Source organism: Salvelinus alpinus, chromosome 15 (genome assembly GCF_045679555.1).
Source record: "Salvelinus alpinus chromosome 15, SLU_Salpinus.1, whole genome shotgun sequence".
NCBI classification, from domain to species: domain Eukaryota; kingdom Metazoa; phylum Chordata; class Actinopteri; order Salmoniformes; family Salmonidae; genus Salvelinus; species Salvelinus alpinus.
In genome coordinates this window covers 3456589-3477575 of record NC_092100.1, presented here as the reverse complement: position 1 = coordinate 3477575, position 20987 = coordinate 3456589, and the positions used below count along the sequence as shown (strand labels likewise).

The 20987-nt window shown below is 45.3% G+C and overlaps 1 protein-coding gene across 4 annotated transcripts in view; it reads left to right on the top strand.

Annotated features, from left to right (window-relative positions):
- The window catches only part of tp63 (tumor protein p63), a 107455-nt gene that overhangs the window by 67128 nt on the left and 19340 nt on the right, over positions 1–20987 (top strand). For all 4 annotated transcript variants that reach the window (XM_071342273.1, XM_071342272.1, XM_071342275.1 and 1 more), the window contains one exon: positions 1233–1490. In XM_071342273.1, the coding sequence (XP_071198374.1) occupies positions 1233–1490 (258 nt within the window). The remainder of the gene's footprint in view (positions 1–1232; positions 1491–20987) is intronic.

Genomic DNA, 20987 nt, shown 5'->3' with positions numbered 1-20987 from the left:
GTGTTTTTCACTTCTTCTAACGGTCACTGAACAAAGTATGAAGACGAGAGGCATCCAACCTGCAGCGGTAAAACTCCAAAATAAGAAATCATTATTTTTTTAAACACACTTTAATTATTATATTCAGGTAGGCTAAGTTACCTTTTTACAGAATTAGCATTTCCACACGGGGACACATTGCTACTGCAACATGTTAACACCTTTTCACATGTGAGGAGAACAACACTATTTCACTACCACATGTCAAATTCAGATCTCATCAATGTTTCTTACATGAAATTGCAAATGTGAATTTTTAATTTAAATTTTTTACGAGATTTTTAATTTTTACATGTGAAAATGAATTTCCATAATGTGAACGTGAGATTTTTCACATGTGAAACTACATATCTGATTTTCACGTGAACGTTTTTAACATGTGAAACAGCACATTTCACATGTGCAACTACAATTCACATGAGGTGACAAGGTGGTGTTAACATGTGAACTTTACATTTAATACACGTGAAATTTAAGCTCGACGTGAAAATGCGAATTTAACATGTTTTTTAAAAGTTTTTTTATAAGGGCTCTTCTCACCACCATATCTTACACAAGTACAGGACTTTGGCCATTGTTAGCCCCTGTCAGCCAGTACAAGTTACCCGACATGTTGACACATAAATACAGCTCTGCGTGTCCCTTAAGGCTAGTTCAGTAACTCAGCCACTCTGTCACTTTGATCAGATCCACCATTTTTATTTAACCAACTGACAATGACGCAAGGGTAATCTGTCTTCAAACATTCATAAAAATTTTTTTTTTAAATAATCTGCAATCTGTGGAAATTGAGTTTCAGACTGATCTGTGAGCTCTAGACTGAAACACTGTAACATTCTCCTGTTTACGAGTCATTTCTAGGAGACATTCCTGTGTTGGTGTTTCCCCCCCCCTCTCTTCTCACCTCTCTCTAATCACAGTGCAACAACCTGGCCCTTGAGCAAGGCTCTGTGGCCCCTTAAACCCCTAAAAACTGCTCCATGACCACCGTAACATGGCTGGCCTCTGTTCCAACCTCTCCAACCTCTGTGTGTCTTTTGGTGGGGTTTGGGATAAAGTGGAAGTGGGATTTTTTTTCCATTGGACCTTGGTGTACAATTGGTAATTTAAAGTTCTCTGTCTGTCCAGTCCCAGTATACCAACCTGGGCCTACTCTCTCTCTCCCTCCCCCTCTCCCTCCCCCTCCCCTCCAGTCCCAGTATACCAACCTGGGCCTGCTGAACAGCATGGATCAGAACATCCAAAATGGCGGCTCTACCTCCACCAGTCCCTACAACAACGACCATGTCCAGAACAACGTGTCAGCTCCTTCACCCTACGCCCAGCCCAGCTCCACCTTCGACGCCATGTCCCCCTCCCCGGCTATCCCCTCCAACACAGACTACGCTGGGACACACACCTTCGACGTCTCCTTCCAGCAGTCCTCCACAGCTAAGTCTGCCACCTGGACGGTAAGAGTTCATGTCAAATCGATAGATTTTTGAAGTTGATTACTTAATTTTAAAGTGCTTTTTTTTTTTTTTACAATGGGTCTCAATACACTTTACAGATTCCCATAGCACCAGTCACAATTGTCTCTATTACCTCTAACAATGACAGATGTTCTGTTTTGGAAATGGATTCGTTCCATTTATTATCCAATTGGATATCTACAAAAAATGATGTCAAGTGACTCAACATAATTTTACTTCATCATTATTTGTGTTGGAAGTAGAATTCTGCGATGTCTAAGGAATGGTTGATTGATGTATTCTATAATGGACACACCTTGTGAGCAAAACATTTTAGTGGTTCATTTCCTGCAATTCTACACATTTTGCCATGGGGCAGAGAGAATATTTTGCAATTTTATAACTCATGTCCTGCAATTCTACACATTTTGCCATGGGGCAGAGAGGATATTTAGCAACTTTATAACTCATTTCCTGCAATTCTACACATTTTGCCATGGGGCAGAGAGAATATTTAGCAATTTTATAACTAAATTCCTGCAATTCTACACATTTTGCCATGGGGAGGAGAAAGATGTTTTAATATGATATCGGAGTGACTAAGAAAATCAATGGGGATTCCCAGGTCGGTAATTGGACCACGATTACTACAAGTTTAGATCTGACTAGACTAATTTACCAATGCAAAAGAAAAATTGCTGACATGGGCTAATTCAGTGACTGACATGACAAGAGAAACATTTAGAAATTGCACCTTGTATATTCTACTATTCTCTCAATATTAAGTTGATACCCGGAAAATACAAAATATTTTAACTCTACGGCTCTCTGTCATTGTGACAGTGCTGAAGTGAGCATGAGTACTGACTCCGCGACCATGAGTACCGACTCCGCGACCATGAGTACCAACTCCGCGACCATGAGTACCGGCTCCGCGACCATGAGTACCGGCTCCGCGACCATGAGTACCGGCTCCGCGACCATGAGTACCGGCTCCGCGACCATGAGTACCGGCTCCGCGACCATGAGTACCGGCTCCGCGACCATGAGTACCGGCTCCGTGACCGTGTCATACCATGTACCGTTATGTAAAATCGAAAGTCAAGCGCACCGTTCCCTAGCAACCAGGTGACCTGCTCCATAACTCGCCTGCAGATGGAGAGGTCGACCATCAGTATTAATAATTATTGGGTTGGATCAGTTGTGTCTCTCTATACATAGGCTGTTTACTTCAAGTGTTGGATCTCTCTTGTGAAATCAGAATATTCATGGGAAACTATGTGGCTGAACCAGTCTTACATGGTCCTATGGCACTGTACTACAGGAAAGGGTTACGGTTCAGCTAAGCCATCAATCTCCTGTTTGTTAGACGGGAGGAGGGAGTGTTGTAAAACCTGTGGGGCTTATTGCCTAAATATCAACCAATGGTAGGTCATGTCTTCGAGTCAACTAGCGGGAAACAGGGAGAACTCTGGGGCCACCTCGACTGTGGGATAGTGACATTTACCCAATTCCAACACTGCCTGTCTCTCTGTCTCTGTCTCTGTCTCTCTCTCTGTCTCTCTCTGTGTCTCTCTCTCTGTGTCTCTCTCGGTCTCTCTCTCTCTCTGTGTCTCTCTCTCTCTCTCTCTCTCTCTCTCTCTCTCTCTCTGTGTCTCTCTCTCTCTCTGTCTCTCTCTCTCTCTGTCTCTCTCTGTCTCTCTCTCTCTCTCTCTGTCTCTCTCTCTCTCTCTGTGTCTCTCTCTCTCTCTCTCTCGCTCTCTCTGTCTCTCTCTCTCTGTCTCACGTCCCTCAACGTTACGGCTCAGAAACAAAAGCGTGCGTCTGTGTGTGGAGAGAAACAGGGAAGAGTGAGAGGGTGACTAGTCTGGATTATAAAGTCACACAGTCATAACACATGATGCAATATTGGTTTACCTAATGATAATGTTTAGGCTGCCTTCCATACACAACAGGAAGATGCATAATGGGGATGGAAATCAATGAACAGGGGGAAAAAAGTGGTACGATTTTGGAATGGTTTATGAAAATTATGCTTTGGTTCATTCAACCTATTCTATTCAATTAGACTGATCTGTTGAATATATTTGATTTCAATGTGATTTAAAAAAAAAAATTTTGATTGAAAGTTTATAAATTGCTTTCAACCACCTCATGCTAGAGGTCTTCACGGATCCACGTGTACCTGAATGAACACTTGAGACCCGATGTGGGAGCCGAGCGGCTCCGGGTGCATAATTCTAAATAATGTCACGGGTCAGATCTGATGTGATTGTCACGGGTCAGATCTGATATGATTGTCACGGGTCAGATCTGATGTGATTGTCACGGGTCAGATCTGATGTGATTGTCACGGGTCAGATCTGATATGATTGTCACGGGTCAGATCTGATGTGATTGTCACGGGTCAGATCTGATATGATTGTCACGGGTCAGATCTGATGTGATTGTCACGGGTCAGATCTGATATGATTGTCACGGGTCAGATCTGATATGATTGTCACGGGTCAGATCTGATGTGATTGTCACGGGTCAGATCTGATGTGATTGTCACGGGTCAGATCTGATATGATTGTCACGGGTCAGATCTGATGTGATTGTCACGGGTCAGATCTGATGTGATTGTCACGGGTCAGATCTGATGTGATTGTCACGGGTCAGATCTGATGTGATTGTCACGGGTCAGATCTGATGTGATTGTCACGGGTCAGATCTGATGTGATTGTCACGGGTCAGATCTGATATGATTGTCACGGGTCAGATCTGATGTGATTGTCACGGGTCAGATCTGATGTGATTGTCTGGGTCAGATCTGATGTGATTGTCTGGGTCAGATCTGATATGATTGTCACGGTTAGATCTGATATGGTTGTCACGGGTCTCGAGTATGTGTTTAGTTTTTAAATGACTAGTCTGGATGGACCTGTATAGATCCGAACAAGACTGCTGCAGTATAGAGAATTTGTATAATTTCTGCCGCTGCTGTTTGCTTTTCACGAGAGTGGCGCGTGTAGCTTGTTGTTGGCCAATCGGAAGTCATCAAACCGGCACAAGGTTACAGTCATAGAGCCTCCGTGTGGGGCAAAAGTTAAGAGAAACAGGAAGTATCCACACCCCATGTCTTTTTCCACGTGTTGTTGTGTTACAGCCTGAATTTAAAATGGATGACATTTAGATGTTCTGTCACCGGCCTCAATACCCCATAACGTCAGAGTGGAATTATAACTATAACTAACTAATTATAACTAAATATGAAAAGCTGAAATGTCTTAAGTCTAAGTATTCAACCCCTTTGTTATGGTAAGTAAAAATTTGCTTAACAAGTCACATAAGTTGCATGGACTCGCTCTGTGTGCAATAATAGTGTTGAACATGAATTTTAACTGACTACCTTGTCTCTGTACCCCACATATACAATTATTTGTAAGGTCCCTCAGTTGAGCAGTGAATTTCAAACACCGATTCACCCACAAAAACCAGGAAGACTTCCCAATGCCTCACTAAGAAGGGCACCGATTGGTAGAAAAAAAAGCATTAATTATCCCTTTGAGCATGGTGAATTTATTAATTACACTTTAGATGGTGTATCAATACACCCAGTCATTACAAAAATACAGGCGTCCTTCCTAACTCAGTTACCGGAGAGGAAAGAAACTGCTCAGGGATTTCACCATGAGGCCAATGGTAACTTTTCAAACAGTTCCAAAGTTTAATGGCTGTGATAGGAGATAACTGAGGATGGATCAACATTGTAGTCACTCCACAATACTAACCTAAATGACAAAGTGAAAAGAAGGAAGTCTGTACAGAATATAAATATTCCAAAACATGCATCCTGTTTGCAACAAGACACTAAAGTAATACTGCAAAAAACAATTGCAAAGAAATTAACTTTTTGTCCTGAATACAAAGTGTTATGTTTGGGGCAAATCCAACACAACACATTACTGAGTGAGCAGCAGTTTTTCAGGATAAAAATAAACAGAATGAAGCTAAGCACATGCAAAATCCTAGAGGAAAACCTGGTTCAGTCTGCTTTCCTCCAGACACTTGGAGATGAATTCACCTTTCAGCAGGACAATAACCTAAAACACAAGGCCAAATCTACGCTGGAGTTGCTGACCAAGAAGACAGTGAATGTTTCTGAGTGGCAGAGTTACTGTTTTCTTTTAAATCTATTTGAAAATCTATGGCAAGACCTGAAATTGGTTGTCTAGCAATGATCAACAAACAATTTGACAGAGCTTGAAGAATTTTTAAAAGAATAATGGGCAAATGTTGCACAATCCAGGTGTGGACAGATCTAAGAGACTTACCCAGAAACACTCACAGCTTTAAGTGCTGCCAAAGGTACTTCTACAAAGTATTTATTTATTTAACCTTTATTTAACCAGGTAGGCCAGTTGAGAACAAGTTCTCATTTACAACTGCGACTTGGCCAAGATAAAGCAAAGCAGTTCGACACAAACAACAACACAGAGTTACACATGGAATAAACAAAACATACAGTCAATAACACAATAGAAAAATCTGTATACAATGTGTGCAAAATGAAGTACGGAGGTAAGGCAATAAATAGACCAATAGTGGCGAAGTAATTACAATTTAGCAATTAACACTGGAGTGATATATGTGCAGATGAGGATGTGCAAGTAGAAATACTGGTGTGCAAAAGAGCAGAAAAACTCAAACGAATATGTGGATGAGGAAGGTAGTTGGTCAGATGGGCTATTTACAGATGGACTGTGTACAGCTGCAGCGACCGGTAAGCTGCTCTGACAGCTGATGCTTGAAGTTAGTGAGGGAGATATAAGTCTCCAACTTCAGTGATTTTTGCAATTCATTCCAGTCATTGGCAGCAGAGAACTGGAAGGAAAGGCGGCCAAATGAGGAGTTGGCTTTGGGGGTGACCAGTGAGATATACCTGCTGGAGCGCGTGCTACGGGTGGGTGCTGCTATGGTGACCAGTGAGCTGAGATAAGGCGGAGCTTTACCGAACAAAGACTTATAGATGACCTGGAGCCAGTGGGTTTGGTGGCGAATATGTAGCGAGGACCAGCCAACGAGAGCATACAGCTCGCAGTGGTGGGTAGTATATGCGGCTTTGGTGACAAAACGGATGGCGCTGTGATAGACTACATCCAGTTTTCTGAGTAGAGTGTTGGAGGCTATTTTGTAAATGACATTGCCGAAGTCAAGGATCGGTAGGATAGTCAGTTTTACGTATGTTTGGCAGCATGAGTGAAGGCTTTGTTGCGAAATTGGAAGCCGATTCTAGATTTAACTTTGGATTGGAGATGCTTAACGTGAGTCTGGAAGGAGAGTTTACAGTCTAGCCAGACACCTAGGTATTTGTAGATGTCCACATATTCTAAGTCAGAACCGTCCAGAGTAGTGATGCTGGACGGGCGGGAGGCTGCGGGCAGCGATCGGTTGAAGAGCATGCATTTAGTTTTACTAGCATTTAAAAACAGTTGGAGGCCACGGAAGGAGTGTTGTATGGCATTGAAGCTCGTTTGGAGGTTAGTTAACACAGTGTCCAAAGAAGGGCCAGATGTATACAGAATGGTGTCTTCTGTGTAGAAGTGGATAAAAGAATCACCAGCAGCAAGAGCGACATCATTGATGTATACAGAGAAGAGAGTCGGCCCGAGAATTGAACACTGTGGCACCCCCATAGAGACTGCCAGAGGTCCGGACAACAGACCCTCCGATTTGACACACTGAACTCTATCTGAGAAGTAGTTAGTGAACCAGGCGAGGCAATCATTTGAGACTTAGGGGTGTGAATAGTTATGAAATTAGATATTTCTGTATTTAATTTTCAATAAATTTGCATACATTTCAAATAACCTGTTTGTGCTTTTTCATTATGGGGGTATTGTGTGTAGATGGGTGAAAAAACGATTTAATCAATTTTTGAATTCAGACTGTAACTCAACAAAATGTGGAATAAGTCAAAGGGTATGAGTACTTTCTGAAGGACACTGTATTTAATTGTTTACCTTCATTTTGCTTCCTCTGTAACCGCCGTCGTGGCCATGTGGTTGTGGATTGGTAACAGTTGATGATAAAGTGTTATGAAGTGGAGCGCAGACCAAGCAGCAACAGTTTGAACCTGACGCATGGTGAAATACTTGGCTGTGGCATCACACAGTTCCATGGTTTAGTACAGGTAATAGATGAGGGTATAACCTACTATTGTACACTATTCTCCCTGTTATAACAGTTCCATGGTTTAGTACAGGTAATAGATGAGGATATAACCTACTATTGTAAACTAGTCTCCCTGTTATAGTTCTATGTACACTAATCTTCCAACATTAAAGGATTAAAGAACTGAATGTGGCAATTCAGAATGAAACAAACCACCGTTTCTTTCTGTTGTGAGTAAAGGCTCTCCGAACCGTTTTTTTAAACTCGAATACTTTCCTAAACCTAAATAATCTATAAGATTAGAGTATTTTTACATCTACCAATTGGTGCTGAAACACAGCCGAATATGCATATAAGGTGTAAATTCCTAAGTCTGAATCGGCCCCTTAGTGCGCTGTGTGTTCGGTCTCTGTGTGTTCGGTCTCTGTGTGTTCGATGCTTTTTTGATGACTGTTCTTAGGAGACACACCTAATCCCTAACCCTCATCTTAACCTCTTCCCGTCTGGGACTGACTGTGACACACACCACACACGTAAAGAGTGGTACGACGCGTCAACATTTCCCGCATTACCCTGCTCCCAGTGCTCTAGACCACTGCGCCACCCGGGAGGCCCCTCGATGTCTCTTAACAGAATGATTCTACAATGAGTCAAAACATACTGTCCTTTTATGGTGTGGTTCAATGAGACAAAACATACTCCGTCCTCTATAATTCTTTTGAGAATTTGGCAATGCATTTAACCGGCCTCCCAACCGCAGACCACGTGTAACCACGCCAGACACGCCATCTGCGGGATCATCTGAGACCAGCCACCCGGACAGCTGATCAAACTGTGGGTTTGCACAACCAAATAATTTCTGCACAAACTGTCAGAATCCCTCTCAGGGATGCTCATCTGCGTGCTCGTCGTCCCCACCAGGGTCTTGACCTGACTGTAGTTCAGCGTCGTAACCGACTTCAGTTGGTAAATGTTCACCTTCGATGGCCACTGGCACGCTGGAGAAGTGTACTCTTCACGAATGAATCCCGGTTTCCACTGTACCGGGCAGATGGTGAACAACGTGTATGGTGTCGTGTAGCCGAGCGGTTTGCTGATGTCAACGTTGTGAACAGAGTGCACCATGGTTGTCCCTAGCTACAGACAACGAACACAATTGCATTTTATCGATGGCAATTTGAATGCACAGAGATACCGTGATGAGATCCTGAGGCACATTATCATGCCATTCATCCACCTCCATCACCTCATGTTTCAGCATGATAATGCACGGCTCCATGTCACAAGGATCTGTACACAATTCCTGGAAGCTGAAAATGTCCCAGTTCTTCCATGGCCTGTATACTCACCAGACATGTCACCCACTGAGCATGTTTGGGATGCTCTGGATCGACGTGTACTTCAGTGTGTTCCAGTTCCCGCCAATATCCAGCAACTTCAACATTCCACAGGCCACAATCAACAGCCTGATCAACTCTATGTGAAGGAGATGTGTCACGCTGCATGAGGCAAATGGTGGTCACACCAGATACTGACTGGTTTTCTGATCCACACCCCTACCTGTTTTAAAAGGTATCTGACCAACAGATGCATATTTGTATTCCCAGTCATTTGAAATCCATAGATTAGAGCCTAATGAATTTATTTCAATTGACTGATTTCCTTATAGGAACTGTAAAAATATTTGAAATTGTTGCATGTTGTGTTTATATTTTTGTTCAGTGTAACTATTTGGCTGTGTTTTCCCCTCGCTACTGTATATTAATGGGTTGAACAGCGTGAGGTGGGGTTTGTCTAGTGTGAGGTTGAACAGCGTGAGGTAGGGTTTGTGAGGTTGAACTGCGTGAGGTGAGGTTTGTCTAGTGTGAGGTTGAACAGAGTGAGGTGGGGTTTGTCTAGTGTGAGGTTGAACAGCGTGAGGTAGGGTTTGTCTAGTGTGAGGTTGAACAGCGTGAGGTGGGGTTTGTCTAGTGTGAGGTTGAACAACGTGAGGTGGGGTTTGTCTAGTGTGAGGTTGAACAGCGTGAGGTGGGGTTTGTCTAGTGTGAGGTTGAACAGCGTGAGGTGGGGTTTGTCTAGTGTGAGGCGGGGTTTGTCTAGTGTGAGGTTGAACAGAGTGAGGTGGGGTTTGTCTAGTGTGAGGTTGAACAGAGTGAGGTGGGGTTTGTCTAGTGTGAGGTTGAACAGAGTGAGTAGGGGTTTGTCTAGTGTGAGGTTGAACAGCGTGAGGTGGGGTTTGTCTAGTGTGAGGCGGGGTTTGTCTAGTGTGAGGTTGAACAGAGTGAGGTGGGGTTTGTCTAGTGTGAGGTTGAACAGCGTGAGGCGGGGTTTGTCTAGTGTGAGGTTGAACAGCGTGAGGCGGGGTTTGTCTAGTGTGAGGTTGAACAACGTGAGGTGGGGTTTGTCTAGTGTGAGGTTGAACAGCGTGAGGTGGGGTTTGTCTAGTGTGAGGTTGAACAGCGTGAGGTGGGGTTTGTCTAGTGTGAGGTTGAACAGCGTGAGGTGGGGTTTGTCTAGTGTGAGGTTGAACAGCGTGAGGTGGGGTTTGTCTAGTGTGAGGTTGAACAGCGTGAGGTGGGGTTTGTCTAGTGTGAGGTTGAACAGCGTGAGGTGGGGTTTGTCTAGTGTATTACCTGCCACCAGGTAGGCTAGGTCTGCGTACCAAATGGCACCATATTCCCTGTGTAGTGCACTACTTTTAACTGTTGCCCTGATTTAAAAAAAAAAGTAGTGCACTACACAGGGAATAGGGAGCCATTTGAACCACATACTTGGTCTCTGGTAGAGTGGAGGAATGTGATGGTCCGGCCTGTATAGAGCTGGGGGGGGGGGGGATTACTGTAATGGATTGAGGACCTGGAGAGAGGAAATACTGTGGAAATACTGTGGAAATACTGTGTGCCTCTCTGCTGAACCCTGCGTTCCGTGCTGGCACGGGGGGAGCGAGAGAGGTGTGTGTGTGTGTGTGTGTCTCTCCGTGCTCCGTCTTTGTTCCGAGGGAGTTGATCTTTAGCTCTCGACTGTCGTGGCGTCTCGCATTGTGCCGCAGGAGGAGAGCCCTCTCAGAGAACCAACCGTTCAAAAGAGAAGAGTGTTCCTGGGCAAGACCCAACCTGTCCTCGGGAACATCTGCAGGGCCAGGGCTCGTCCCGGTGTCTTAGAGATGGGGCTGAGACTTGTTTATGTCAACGAGCCTGTCTAGACTCGCCCCGAACACAGAGAGACACAAGCCCTCAAACATACAGCTGGGAAACGTAGCTGGAAGAAGGGGAAGAAAGACAGGGTTTACAAGATAAGGACATTATTTAAAAGATAAGGAAATGATTTTTCGATTAATGCTGCAGTCTGGAAAAGGCCCGTTTTTCAAACCGGTTTTTATTATTGTTGAGCATGTTTTCTTCCCTGAGCAATAGGAGATTACCCAGGCTATAATGGACACTGCTATAGAGGTTACCCAGGCTATAATGGAACACTGCTATAGAGGTTACCCAGGCTATAATGGACACTGCTATAGAGGTTACCCAGGCTATAATGGACACTGCTATAGAGATTACACAGGCTATAATGGACACTGCTATAGAGGTTACCCAGGCTATAATGGAACACTGCTATAGAGGTTACCCAGGCTATAATGGAACACTGCTATAGAGGTTACCCAGGCTATAGTGGAACACTGCTATAGAAGTTACCCAGGCTATAGTGGAACACTGCTATAGAGGTTACCCAGGCTATAGTGGAACACTGCTATAGAGGTTACCCAGGCTATAGTGGAACACTGCTATAGAGGTTACCCAGGCTATAATGGAACACTGCTATAGAGGTTACCCAGGCTATAATGGAACACTGCTATAGAGGTTACCCAGGCTATAATGGAACACTGCTATAGAGGTTACCCAGGCTATAGTGGAACACTGCTATAGAGGTTACCCAGGCTATAGTGGAACACTGCTATAGAGGTTACCCAGGCTATAATGGAACACTGCTATAGAGGTTACCCAGGCTATAATGGAACACTGCTATAGAGATTACCCAGGCTATAATGAACACTGCTATAGAGATTACCCAGGCTATAATGGACACTGCTATAGAGGTTACCCAGGCTATAATGGAACACTGCTATAGAGGTTACCCAGGCTATAATGGACACTGCTATAGAGGTTACCCAGGCTATAATGGACACTACTATAGAGATTACCCAGGCTATAATGGAACACTGCTATAGAGGTTACCCAGGCTATAATGAACACTGCTATAGAGATTACCCAGGCTATAATGGACACTGCTATAGAGGTTACCCAGGCTATAATGGACACTGCTATAGAGGTTACCCAGGCTATAATGGACACTGCTAAAGAGCTTACCCAGGCTATAATGAACACTGCTATAGAGATTACCCAGGCTATAATGGACACTGCTATAGAGGTTACCCAGGCTATAATGGACACTGCTATAGAGGTAACACAGGCTATAATGGACACTGCTAAAGAGGTTACCGAGGTTATAATGAACACTGCTATAGAGATTACCCAGGCTATAATGGAACACTGCTATAGAGGTTACCCAGGCTATAATGGACACTGCTATAGAGATTACCCAGATTACCCAGTGGCCAGGGCCATAGCTACATATGAGGACACGAGCCCCGGACCTCGGTCATAAATAATGTAATTAAAAAACTCCAGGGGCCCCCCATTGATTTTGTGAGCCACTCACCTAGATATCGTATGAACATGGCAAAATGTGTAGAAATGCAGGAAATTTGCTGTGAAACTGCAACAAAAAGTTATGTAAAACGAACGTATTTTCTATTTATTTTCTCAATCTTTTGTTAATAAAAATACTTTTTCTGCTAACACACCCCTCTGTATGTATTAAATTATAGTTTGTAATCCGCGGCGTTACATTTTAAAATATTTATTTATTTTTATTTATCCGTTATTTTACCAGGTAAATTGACTGAGAACACGTTCTCATTTACAGCAACGACGAGCGAAGAGGAGGGGGGTGAATGAGCCAATTGTAAACTCATGTTAATGTGAGTTAATGTGTAGCGGCTAATTGTATAGCTAAAAGGCTGTGTGTTTGCAGATGGACTGAGGTGATTGGAGATACAGTAGCCAAGGTGATCATGTCTGGGGTCTTTTTTGTTGTTGTTGATGTTCTCCAAATATAATTTTAGAGTTTTAGTTTTAAAATTCTATAGAAATGCAGCAAATTAACTTTCTTAAAATGTATAGACACATCAGCTGTTAGGGGCCCAACTCAGATCACAGGAAAACACATCAGCTGTTAGGGGCCCAACTCAGATCACAGAACAACACATCAGCCGTTAGGGGCCCAACTCAGATCACAGAACGACACATCAGCCGTTAGGGGCCCAACTCAGATCACAGAACGACACATCAGCCGTTAGGGGCCCAACTCAGATCACAGAACGACACATCAGCCGTTAGGGGCCCAACTCAGATCACAGAACGACACATCAGCCGTTAGGGGCCCAACTCAGATCACAGAACAACACATCAGCTGTTAGGGGCCCAACTCAGATCACAGAACGACACATCAGCTGTTAGGGGCCCAACTCAGATCACAGAACAACACATTGGCTGTTAGGGGCCCAACTCAGATCACAGAACAACACATCAGCTGTAAGGGGCCCAACTCAGATCACAGAACAACACATCAGCTGTTAGGGGCCCAACTTTTGAACACAGGGAAAATCTGTCCATTCCTCCACACAGCAGTTGATGTGTTGATATTCTCTTTTTCAGATGTAGTCAAGCTCATTACTTTTATCACAGAGATTTGATTGGTTGTTTAAACTGTAGCTCCGAAAAAATGAATTGGCTAATCCCAAGAGTGACAGATGCTTATCCCTGGCCACCATCCCAGATTTGGCTAGATAAACATGTCACATGCAAGTACCACGTCACCCGGACACCTGGGACCGATGGCAGTATCATATGTTTGTACAATCCTTGCAGAGATTTTTTTGTACATTGATGTTCTTGATAAGAGCTACCTTTCGGGGCCCTGCTTCCCAAACTATCTTTGTAACACATATACAAGTACTTTTTGTCTTAGATATGTTTTTAGAAATATGTCTTCCAAAACACGTGATGAAAAACTACTAATAAGGAGGATATGTTTTTATCACCTTACATTTTTTATCCTGTAGTTTCTTCTTCAACGAGAGACGAGGGATTTTTCCCCCGGAGAGAAAATAAAATACAAACCCCTCCATTTGCATTTTTTTTTTAAAGATTTGAGAAGGTTAGTGAGAAACTGCTGAAGACATGATGTAACCTGTCAAGCATGAAGAGGACAAGACTGGAGGCGCCAAGCCCTGTTTGTTTAAGGCCCAGCTCTGTCAGGACTTGATTTGGCGTGCGCCCGCAGCCACCGGGGCTGGGGAAGGAACGCTATGGCTTTGTGCCTGTCTCAACCTGTACCTGAGACGTGTTGCTGGGAGGAGAACAGTCTGTTTGGGGGTGTGTGTGTGTGTGTGTGTGTGTGTGTGTGTGTGTGTGTGTGTGTGTGTGTGTGTGTGTGTGTGTGTGTGTGTGTGTGTGTGTGTGTGTGTGTGTGTGTGTGTGTGTGTGTGTGTGGGAGTGTTGGGTTGGAGTATCTCTGGTGAGAGACGGAGTAGACTCTCACAGAAACACACACACACACACACACACACACACACAGTTATGCAGGCATGCTGCACTGTACACATGTCTTCAGTAGGCTAATGAATGTGCATAAATGCAAGTTTCAACCATTTGAAATATACAGGATGTCTCATAATCACACATTGCTGTTGTCCTCTGGCGTTACAGTGAATCCAGGCTCTTTTTTCCATCCACTATATCTACCTGGTGCACACAGCTGGTGTGTCTCGCAGGAATGTTTGGTGTCAGGAAGGACGAGGGCCTGGCTGGCTTTTCTTTGGTGTCAGGAAGGACGAGGGCCTGGCTGGCTTTTCTTTGGTGTCAGGAAGGACGAGGGCCTGGCTGGCTTTTCTTTGGTGTCAGGAAGGACGAGGGCCTGGCTGGCTTTTCTTTGGTGTCAGGAAGGACGAGGGCCTGGCTGGCTTTTCTTTGGTGTCAGGAAGGACGAGGGCCTGGCTGGCTTTTCTTTGGTGTCAGGAAGGACGAGGGCCTGGCTGGCTTTTCTTTGGTGTCAGGAAGGACGAGGGCCTGGCTGGCTTTTCTTTGGTGTCAGGAAGGACGAGGGCCTGGCTGGCTTTTCTTTGGTGTCAGGAAGGACGAGGGCCTGGCTGGCTTTTCTTTGGTGTCAGGAAGGACGAGGGTCTGGCTGGATTTTCTTTGGTGTCAGGAAGGACGAGGGCCTGGCTGGCTTTTCTTTGGTGTCAGGAAGGACGAGGGCCTGGCTGGCTTCTCTTTGGTGTCAGGAAGGACGAGGGCCTGGCTGGCTTTTCTTTGGTGTCAGGAAGGACGAGGGCCTGGCTGGCTTTTCTTTGGTGTCAGGAAGGACGAGGGCCTGGCTGGCTTTTCTTTGGTGTCAGGAAGGACGAGGGCCTGGCTGGCTTTTCTTTGGTGTCAGGAAAGACGAGGGCCTGGCTGGCTTTTCTTTGGTGTCAGGAAGGACGAGGGTCTGGCTGGCTTTTCTTTGGTGTCAGGAAGGACGAGGGCCTGGCTGGCTTTTCTTTGGTGTCAGGAAGGACGAGGGCCTGGCTGGCTTTTCTTTGGTGTCAGGAAGGACGAGGGCCTGGCTGGCTTTTCTTTGGTGTGAGGAAGGACGAGGGCCTGGCTGGCTTTTCTTTGGTGTGAGGAAGGACGAGGGCCTGGCTGGCTTTTCTTTGGTGTCAGGAAGGACGAGGGCCTGGCTGGCTTTTCTTTGGTGTCAGGAAGGACGAGGGCCTGGCTGGCTTTTCTTTGGTGTCAGGAAGGACGAGGGCCTGGCTGGCTTTTCTTTGGTGTCAGGAAGGACGAGGGCCTGGCTGGCTTTTCTTTGGTGTCAGGAAGGACGAGGGCCTGGCTGGCTTTTCTTTGGTGTCAGGAAGGACGAGGGCCTGGCTGGCTTTTCTTTGGTGTCAGGAAGGACGAGGGCCTGGCTGGCTTTTCTTTGGTGTCAGGAAGGACGAGGGCCTGGCTGGCTTTTCTTTGGTGTCAGGAAGGACGAGGGCCTGGCTGGCTTTTCTTTGGTGTCAGGAAGGACGAGGGCCTGGCTGGCTTTTCTTTGGTGTCAGGAAGGACGAGGGCCTGGCTGGCTTTTCTTTGGTGTCAGGAAGGACGAGGGCCTGGCTGGCTTTTCTTTGGTGTCAGGAAGGACGAGGGCCTGGCTGGCTTTTCTTTGGTGTCAGGAAGGACGAGGGCCTGGCTGGCTTTTCTTTGGTGTCAGGAAGGACGAGGGCCTGGCTGGCTTTTCTTTGGTGTCAGGAAGGACGAGGGCCTGGCTGGCTTTTCTTTGGTGTCAGGAAAGACGAGGGCCTGGCTGGCTTGTCTTTGGTGTCAGGAAAGACGAGGGCCTGGCTGGCTTTTCTTTGGTGTCAGGAAGGACGAGGGCCTGGCTGGCTTTTCTTTGGTGTCAGGAAGGACGAGGGCCTGGCTGGCTTTTCTTTGGTGTCAGGAAGGACGAGGGCCTGGCTGGCTTTTCTTTGGTGTCAGGAAAGACGAGGGCCTGGCTGGCTTTTCTTTGGTGTCAGGAAGGACGAGGGTCTGGCTGGCTTTTCTTTGGTGTCAGGAAGGACGAGGGCCTGGCTGGCTTTTCTTTGGTGTCAGGAAGGACGAGGGCCTGGCTGGCTTTTCTTTGGTGTCAGGAAGGACGAGGGCCTGGCTGGCTTTTCTTTGGTGTGAGGAAGGACGAGGGCCTGGCTGGCTTTTCTTTGGTGTGAGGAAGGACGAGGGCCTGGCTGGCTTTTCTTTGGTGTCAGGAAGGACGAGGGCCTGGCTGGCTTTTCTTTGGTGTCAGGAAGGACGAGGGCCTGGCTGGCTTTTCTTTGGTGTCAGGAAGGACGAGGGCCTGGCTGGCTTTTCTTTGGTGTCAGGAAGGACGAGGGCCTGGCTGGCTTTTCTTTGGTGTCAGGAAGGACGAGGGCCTGGCTGGCTTTTCTTTGGTGTCAGGAAGGACGAGGGCCTGGCTGGCTTTTCTTTGGTGTCAGGAAAGACGAGGGCCTGGCTGGCTTTTCTAAAGAATGTAATTTATCAGCTTCAACAAATCACGTTTTTTTTTTTGTCTCTTTACTTGATAAAACAACACGAAGTCACCTACCTACCACAGGCAAGGAAGCTTAGTCTTTGTATTCATTGAAAAGAACACAACGCTCCCATTTTTTCTCTCTGTTGACTCCTTGTCAAGCCTATCTGAGTAGTCAACTATAGTGAATGACTCTGCCTGTCTGCCTGCCTGTCTGCTTGTGCGTGTCTGTCTGCTTGTGTGTCTGCCTGTCTGCCTGCGTGTGTCTGCCTGCCTGTGTGTCTGCCTGCCTGTCTGCTTGTGCGTGTGTCTGTCTGCCTGCCTGCCTACGTGTGTCTGCCTGCCTGTGTGTCTACCTGTCTGTCTGTCTGCTTCTGTGTGTGTCTGCCTGCCTGTGTGTGTGTCTACCTGTCTGCTTGTGTGTATCTGTCTGTGTGTCTGCCTGTCTGTCTGTCTGTCTACCTGTCTGTCTGTGTGTCTGTCTGTCTGCTTGTGTGTGTGTCTGTCTGTGTGTCTGCCTGTGGAGCTATATACTCATGCTAACTGGTTCTCCCAGAGCATTTTAGAAATGTGCGTTGTAATTTCAGAAAATGTCCATAATATATCTGCAATAATAGTGTAATGATGGTGTTTCACAGTGTTACTTACCCGCCAGTGTTGTGATTGGCTGTGATATTTCTCCCGCAGGAGAGAATCTGTTGCGGCATCTGTTGTCAAATTGGGAAAGCTGTTCTGACTCTGTGGCTGTGTTATCTAGTGGAAATCGGGTCAAGTGGCCAATGGAGAAATCGCTCTTGTCATTTCCTGGGTTACTAAAATTCTACACTGTTCTCCTAATAACAGATGTGAGAAAACAAGCACGGAATAGTGCTAGCGAGTGATTGTACCATCTACATCGCTGTGAAATATCTTCATCAGTAACAACACATCACCTTTTAACCAGCTGTTTGAAAGTGAAAGGCTGGAAGCGCGAGTCTCCGCCATGTTACAGGAAACGGGGGGACATTTGTTCTGAATGCAGCCTAGTGCTGTTGCAAGTCACCTATCTTCCACATAGGGCAGCATTCTAGGACATTTAAATGTAGCACCTTTTAACGTTGTTCTAAATGGCACCCTATTCCCTATATAGTGCACTACTTTAGACCAGAGCCCTATGACACCCTATTCCCTATATAGTGCACTACTTTAGACCAGAGCCCTATGACACCCTATTCCCTATATAGTGCACTACTTTTGACCAGGGCCTTATGGGTAGTGCACTGTGTAGGCAATAGGATGCCATTTGGGATTTGACCAGCTATGTATTGTGTTATCAGTGTTTCTACCCGTGTAATTACATAGTAATACAGGAGTAGTGCGCCCTTCCTGGGAGAGGAGGGCCAGTGTGTGTGTGTGTGTGTGTGTGTGTGTGTGTGTGTGTGTGTGTGTGTGTGTGTGTGTGTGTGTGTGTGTGTGTGTGTGTGTGTGTGTGTGTGTGTGTGTGTGTGTGTGTGTGTGTGTGTGTGTGTGTGTGTGTGTGTGTGTGTGTGTGTGTGTGTGTGTACCTTTCAGCAGCAGCTTCTTAGCAAACACAACGCCAGCAGCACATAGTTGCTCAAAGTTTGTGGCTTGAGGGCTGGGATGGTTTATCTTCATCTGAGTGGCAGTGTGTTAACCTACAGTATGTCAGCCGTCTTCAACAACTATTGTCTTCTGCCTTGATGGTGGCAGATACTGAATGGTTTATTTATTTAACCTTTATTTAAACTAGGCAAGTCAGTTAAGAACAAATTCTTATTTTACAATGACGGTCTAGGAACAGTGGGTTAACTGCCTTGTTCAGGGGCAGAACGACAGATTTTTACCTTGTCACCTCGGGGATTCAATCCACCAACCTTTCGGTTACTAGTCCAACGCTCTAACCACTAGGCTACCTGCCTCCCCCCTCTAACCACTAGGCTACCTGCCACCGTTATGTTTCATATCTGTTTGCCCAAAATGAATGGGTAGTTTTGAAATTATTCTCCCCTTTATGGCATTAGCATATGTCTCTCTCACATTCTCTCTCTCTCTCTCTCTCGGTTTCTCTGTTGCTCTCTCAGTCTCTCGGTCTCTGTCTCATTCTCTCTGTCTCTGTCTCTCATTCTTTCTCTTGGTCTCTCGGTCTCTCTCTCTCATTCTTTCTCTTGGTCTCCCGGTCTCTCTGTCTCTCTCTCTCTCTCGCTCTCTCCTGTGTGTGTATGTGTGTTGGAGGAACTACTCTTGATGAAAGGAAAGGGAGTGCTAGCTAGAGGGATCGTCCTGGCACGGAGAAGAGAGGAGACGTATCCTTGCCAAGTAAAAGCTAGATTGTGTAATAATATTACAAGTGAGACAGCTGCTGGGATGGGCTCCTTTTTTTCACTGGAACACAACTTAATAGAGATGGAATTTAATGTAGCATTGTTCTAGAGCAGCGAACACCGCCCCGGGACAATCTTCTCAGGACTTTTTACCCCTTCAGAACAGAAGTGAACCTGACAGGCAAAGTTTTCCTTCTGGGTTTTTCCATCACGTTCTCTTCACTGGAGGGATTTACACACTGGGCGTATCCCAAATAGCCCCCCACATTCCCTATATATAGTGCACTACTTTAGAGCTCTGATCTAAAGTAGTGCACTATATAGGGGGCCATTGGGGACGTAATAATATATATATATTTTTTAAAACCTTTTATTTAACGAGGCAAGTCAGTTAAGAACAAATTCATATTTACAATGACGGCTTAACAAAAGGCCTCCTACGAGGACGGGGGCCTGGGATTAAAAAATAAAAATATAGGACAAAACACACATCACGACAAGAGAGACACCATAACACTACATAAAGAGAGACCTAAGACAACAACATGGCAGCAACACAAAACATGGTACAAACATTATTGGGCACAGACAACAGCACAAAAGGGCAAGAAGGTAGAGACAGTAATATGAGGGATCTGAGTAAGTATGGTAATGGCAGAATCAGCTGAATATTTTCTTTCTGATAGTCTTTCTCTTTCTTACTGTGCAGTTAGGCAGGAAACCACAGTGTCCCGTTAGCTAGGTAGCACCATAGCATTGTGAATGACAAATCTTTCAGTGAGGAAACTTCCATTCCTGCGGTCTGTGACTCTGATTAGTCAGATGCTGTGTCAGCCAGGTGGTGGTGGTGGTGGTGAAAAAGGGATGTTATTATGGAAACCACCTCTAACCTCCACAGTAAGAGTCAGGAAGACTCATCGAAGATTCATGACGAAACGCTCGATGAGCGTCGTCGTTGGATTGAGACACGGACGATACGATGCCGTGAGGAACCTCTGCCTGTCTTGGCCATCAAATTGCAACACTGTGTCGTGTCCCCATGTCTTGAAGATGAAACATGATATCCAAGCCCAGCGTTAAGGGAGGGACAGTTTTTATTTTTAAAGGAGGGCTAATTAAATTGTCCCTGGAGGGACGGGGTCCATTTTATGGCACCATTCCTCAGAAGAGCCTGGCTGCTGCTCCGGAGCCCACCTTACCAAGAGACACTAGGTGTGTCCCATCGAACACACACACACAAATCAAATGTATTTATATAGCCCTTCTTACATCAGCTGATATCTCAAAGTGCTGTACAGAAACCCAGCCTAAAACCCCAAACAGCAAGCAATGCAGGTGTAGAAGCACGGTGGCTTGGAAAAACTCCCTAGAAAGGCCAAAACCTAGTTAGAAACCTAGAGAGGAACCAGGCTATGAGGGGTGGGCCAGTCCTCTTCTGGCTGTGCCGGGTGAAGATTATAACAGAACATGGCCAAGATGTTCAAATGTTCATAAATGACCAGCAGGGTCAAATAATAATAATCACAGTAGTTGTCGAGGGTGCAACAAGTCAGCACCTCAGGAGTAAATGGTCAGGGCTCAGCATTAACATGTTTAATTATACAAAGCTAAAATGTTGATACAAAAAAACCTGTTTTTGAATTTCTTTATTTTATTTCAAAGTCATTTGTGTTCAAATGTTTCTACGTTGTTTTAAAAGCACTACTCTTATTGAGATGCACTACATTTAAATTCTACACTGTCTCTTTAAGAGTGTCAAGTTTGAATGATAACATGTAAGAGATCAATCATTCATTCATTGCTATAATCATTGATCTTCTAAAGAAGTTATCCGTTCTCCTTTCTTTCTGTGCCCCCAAATGTTTAGATGTACTAG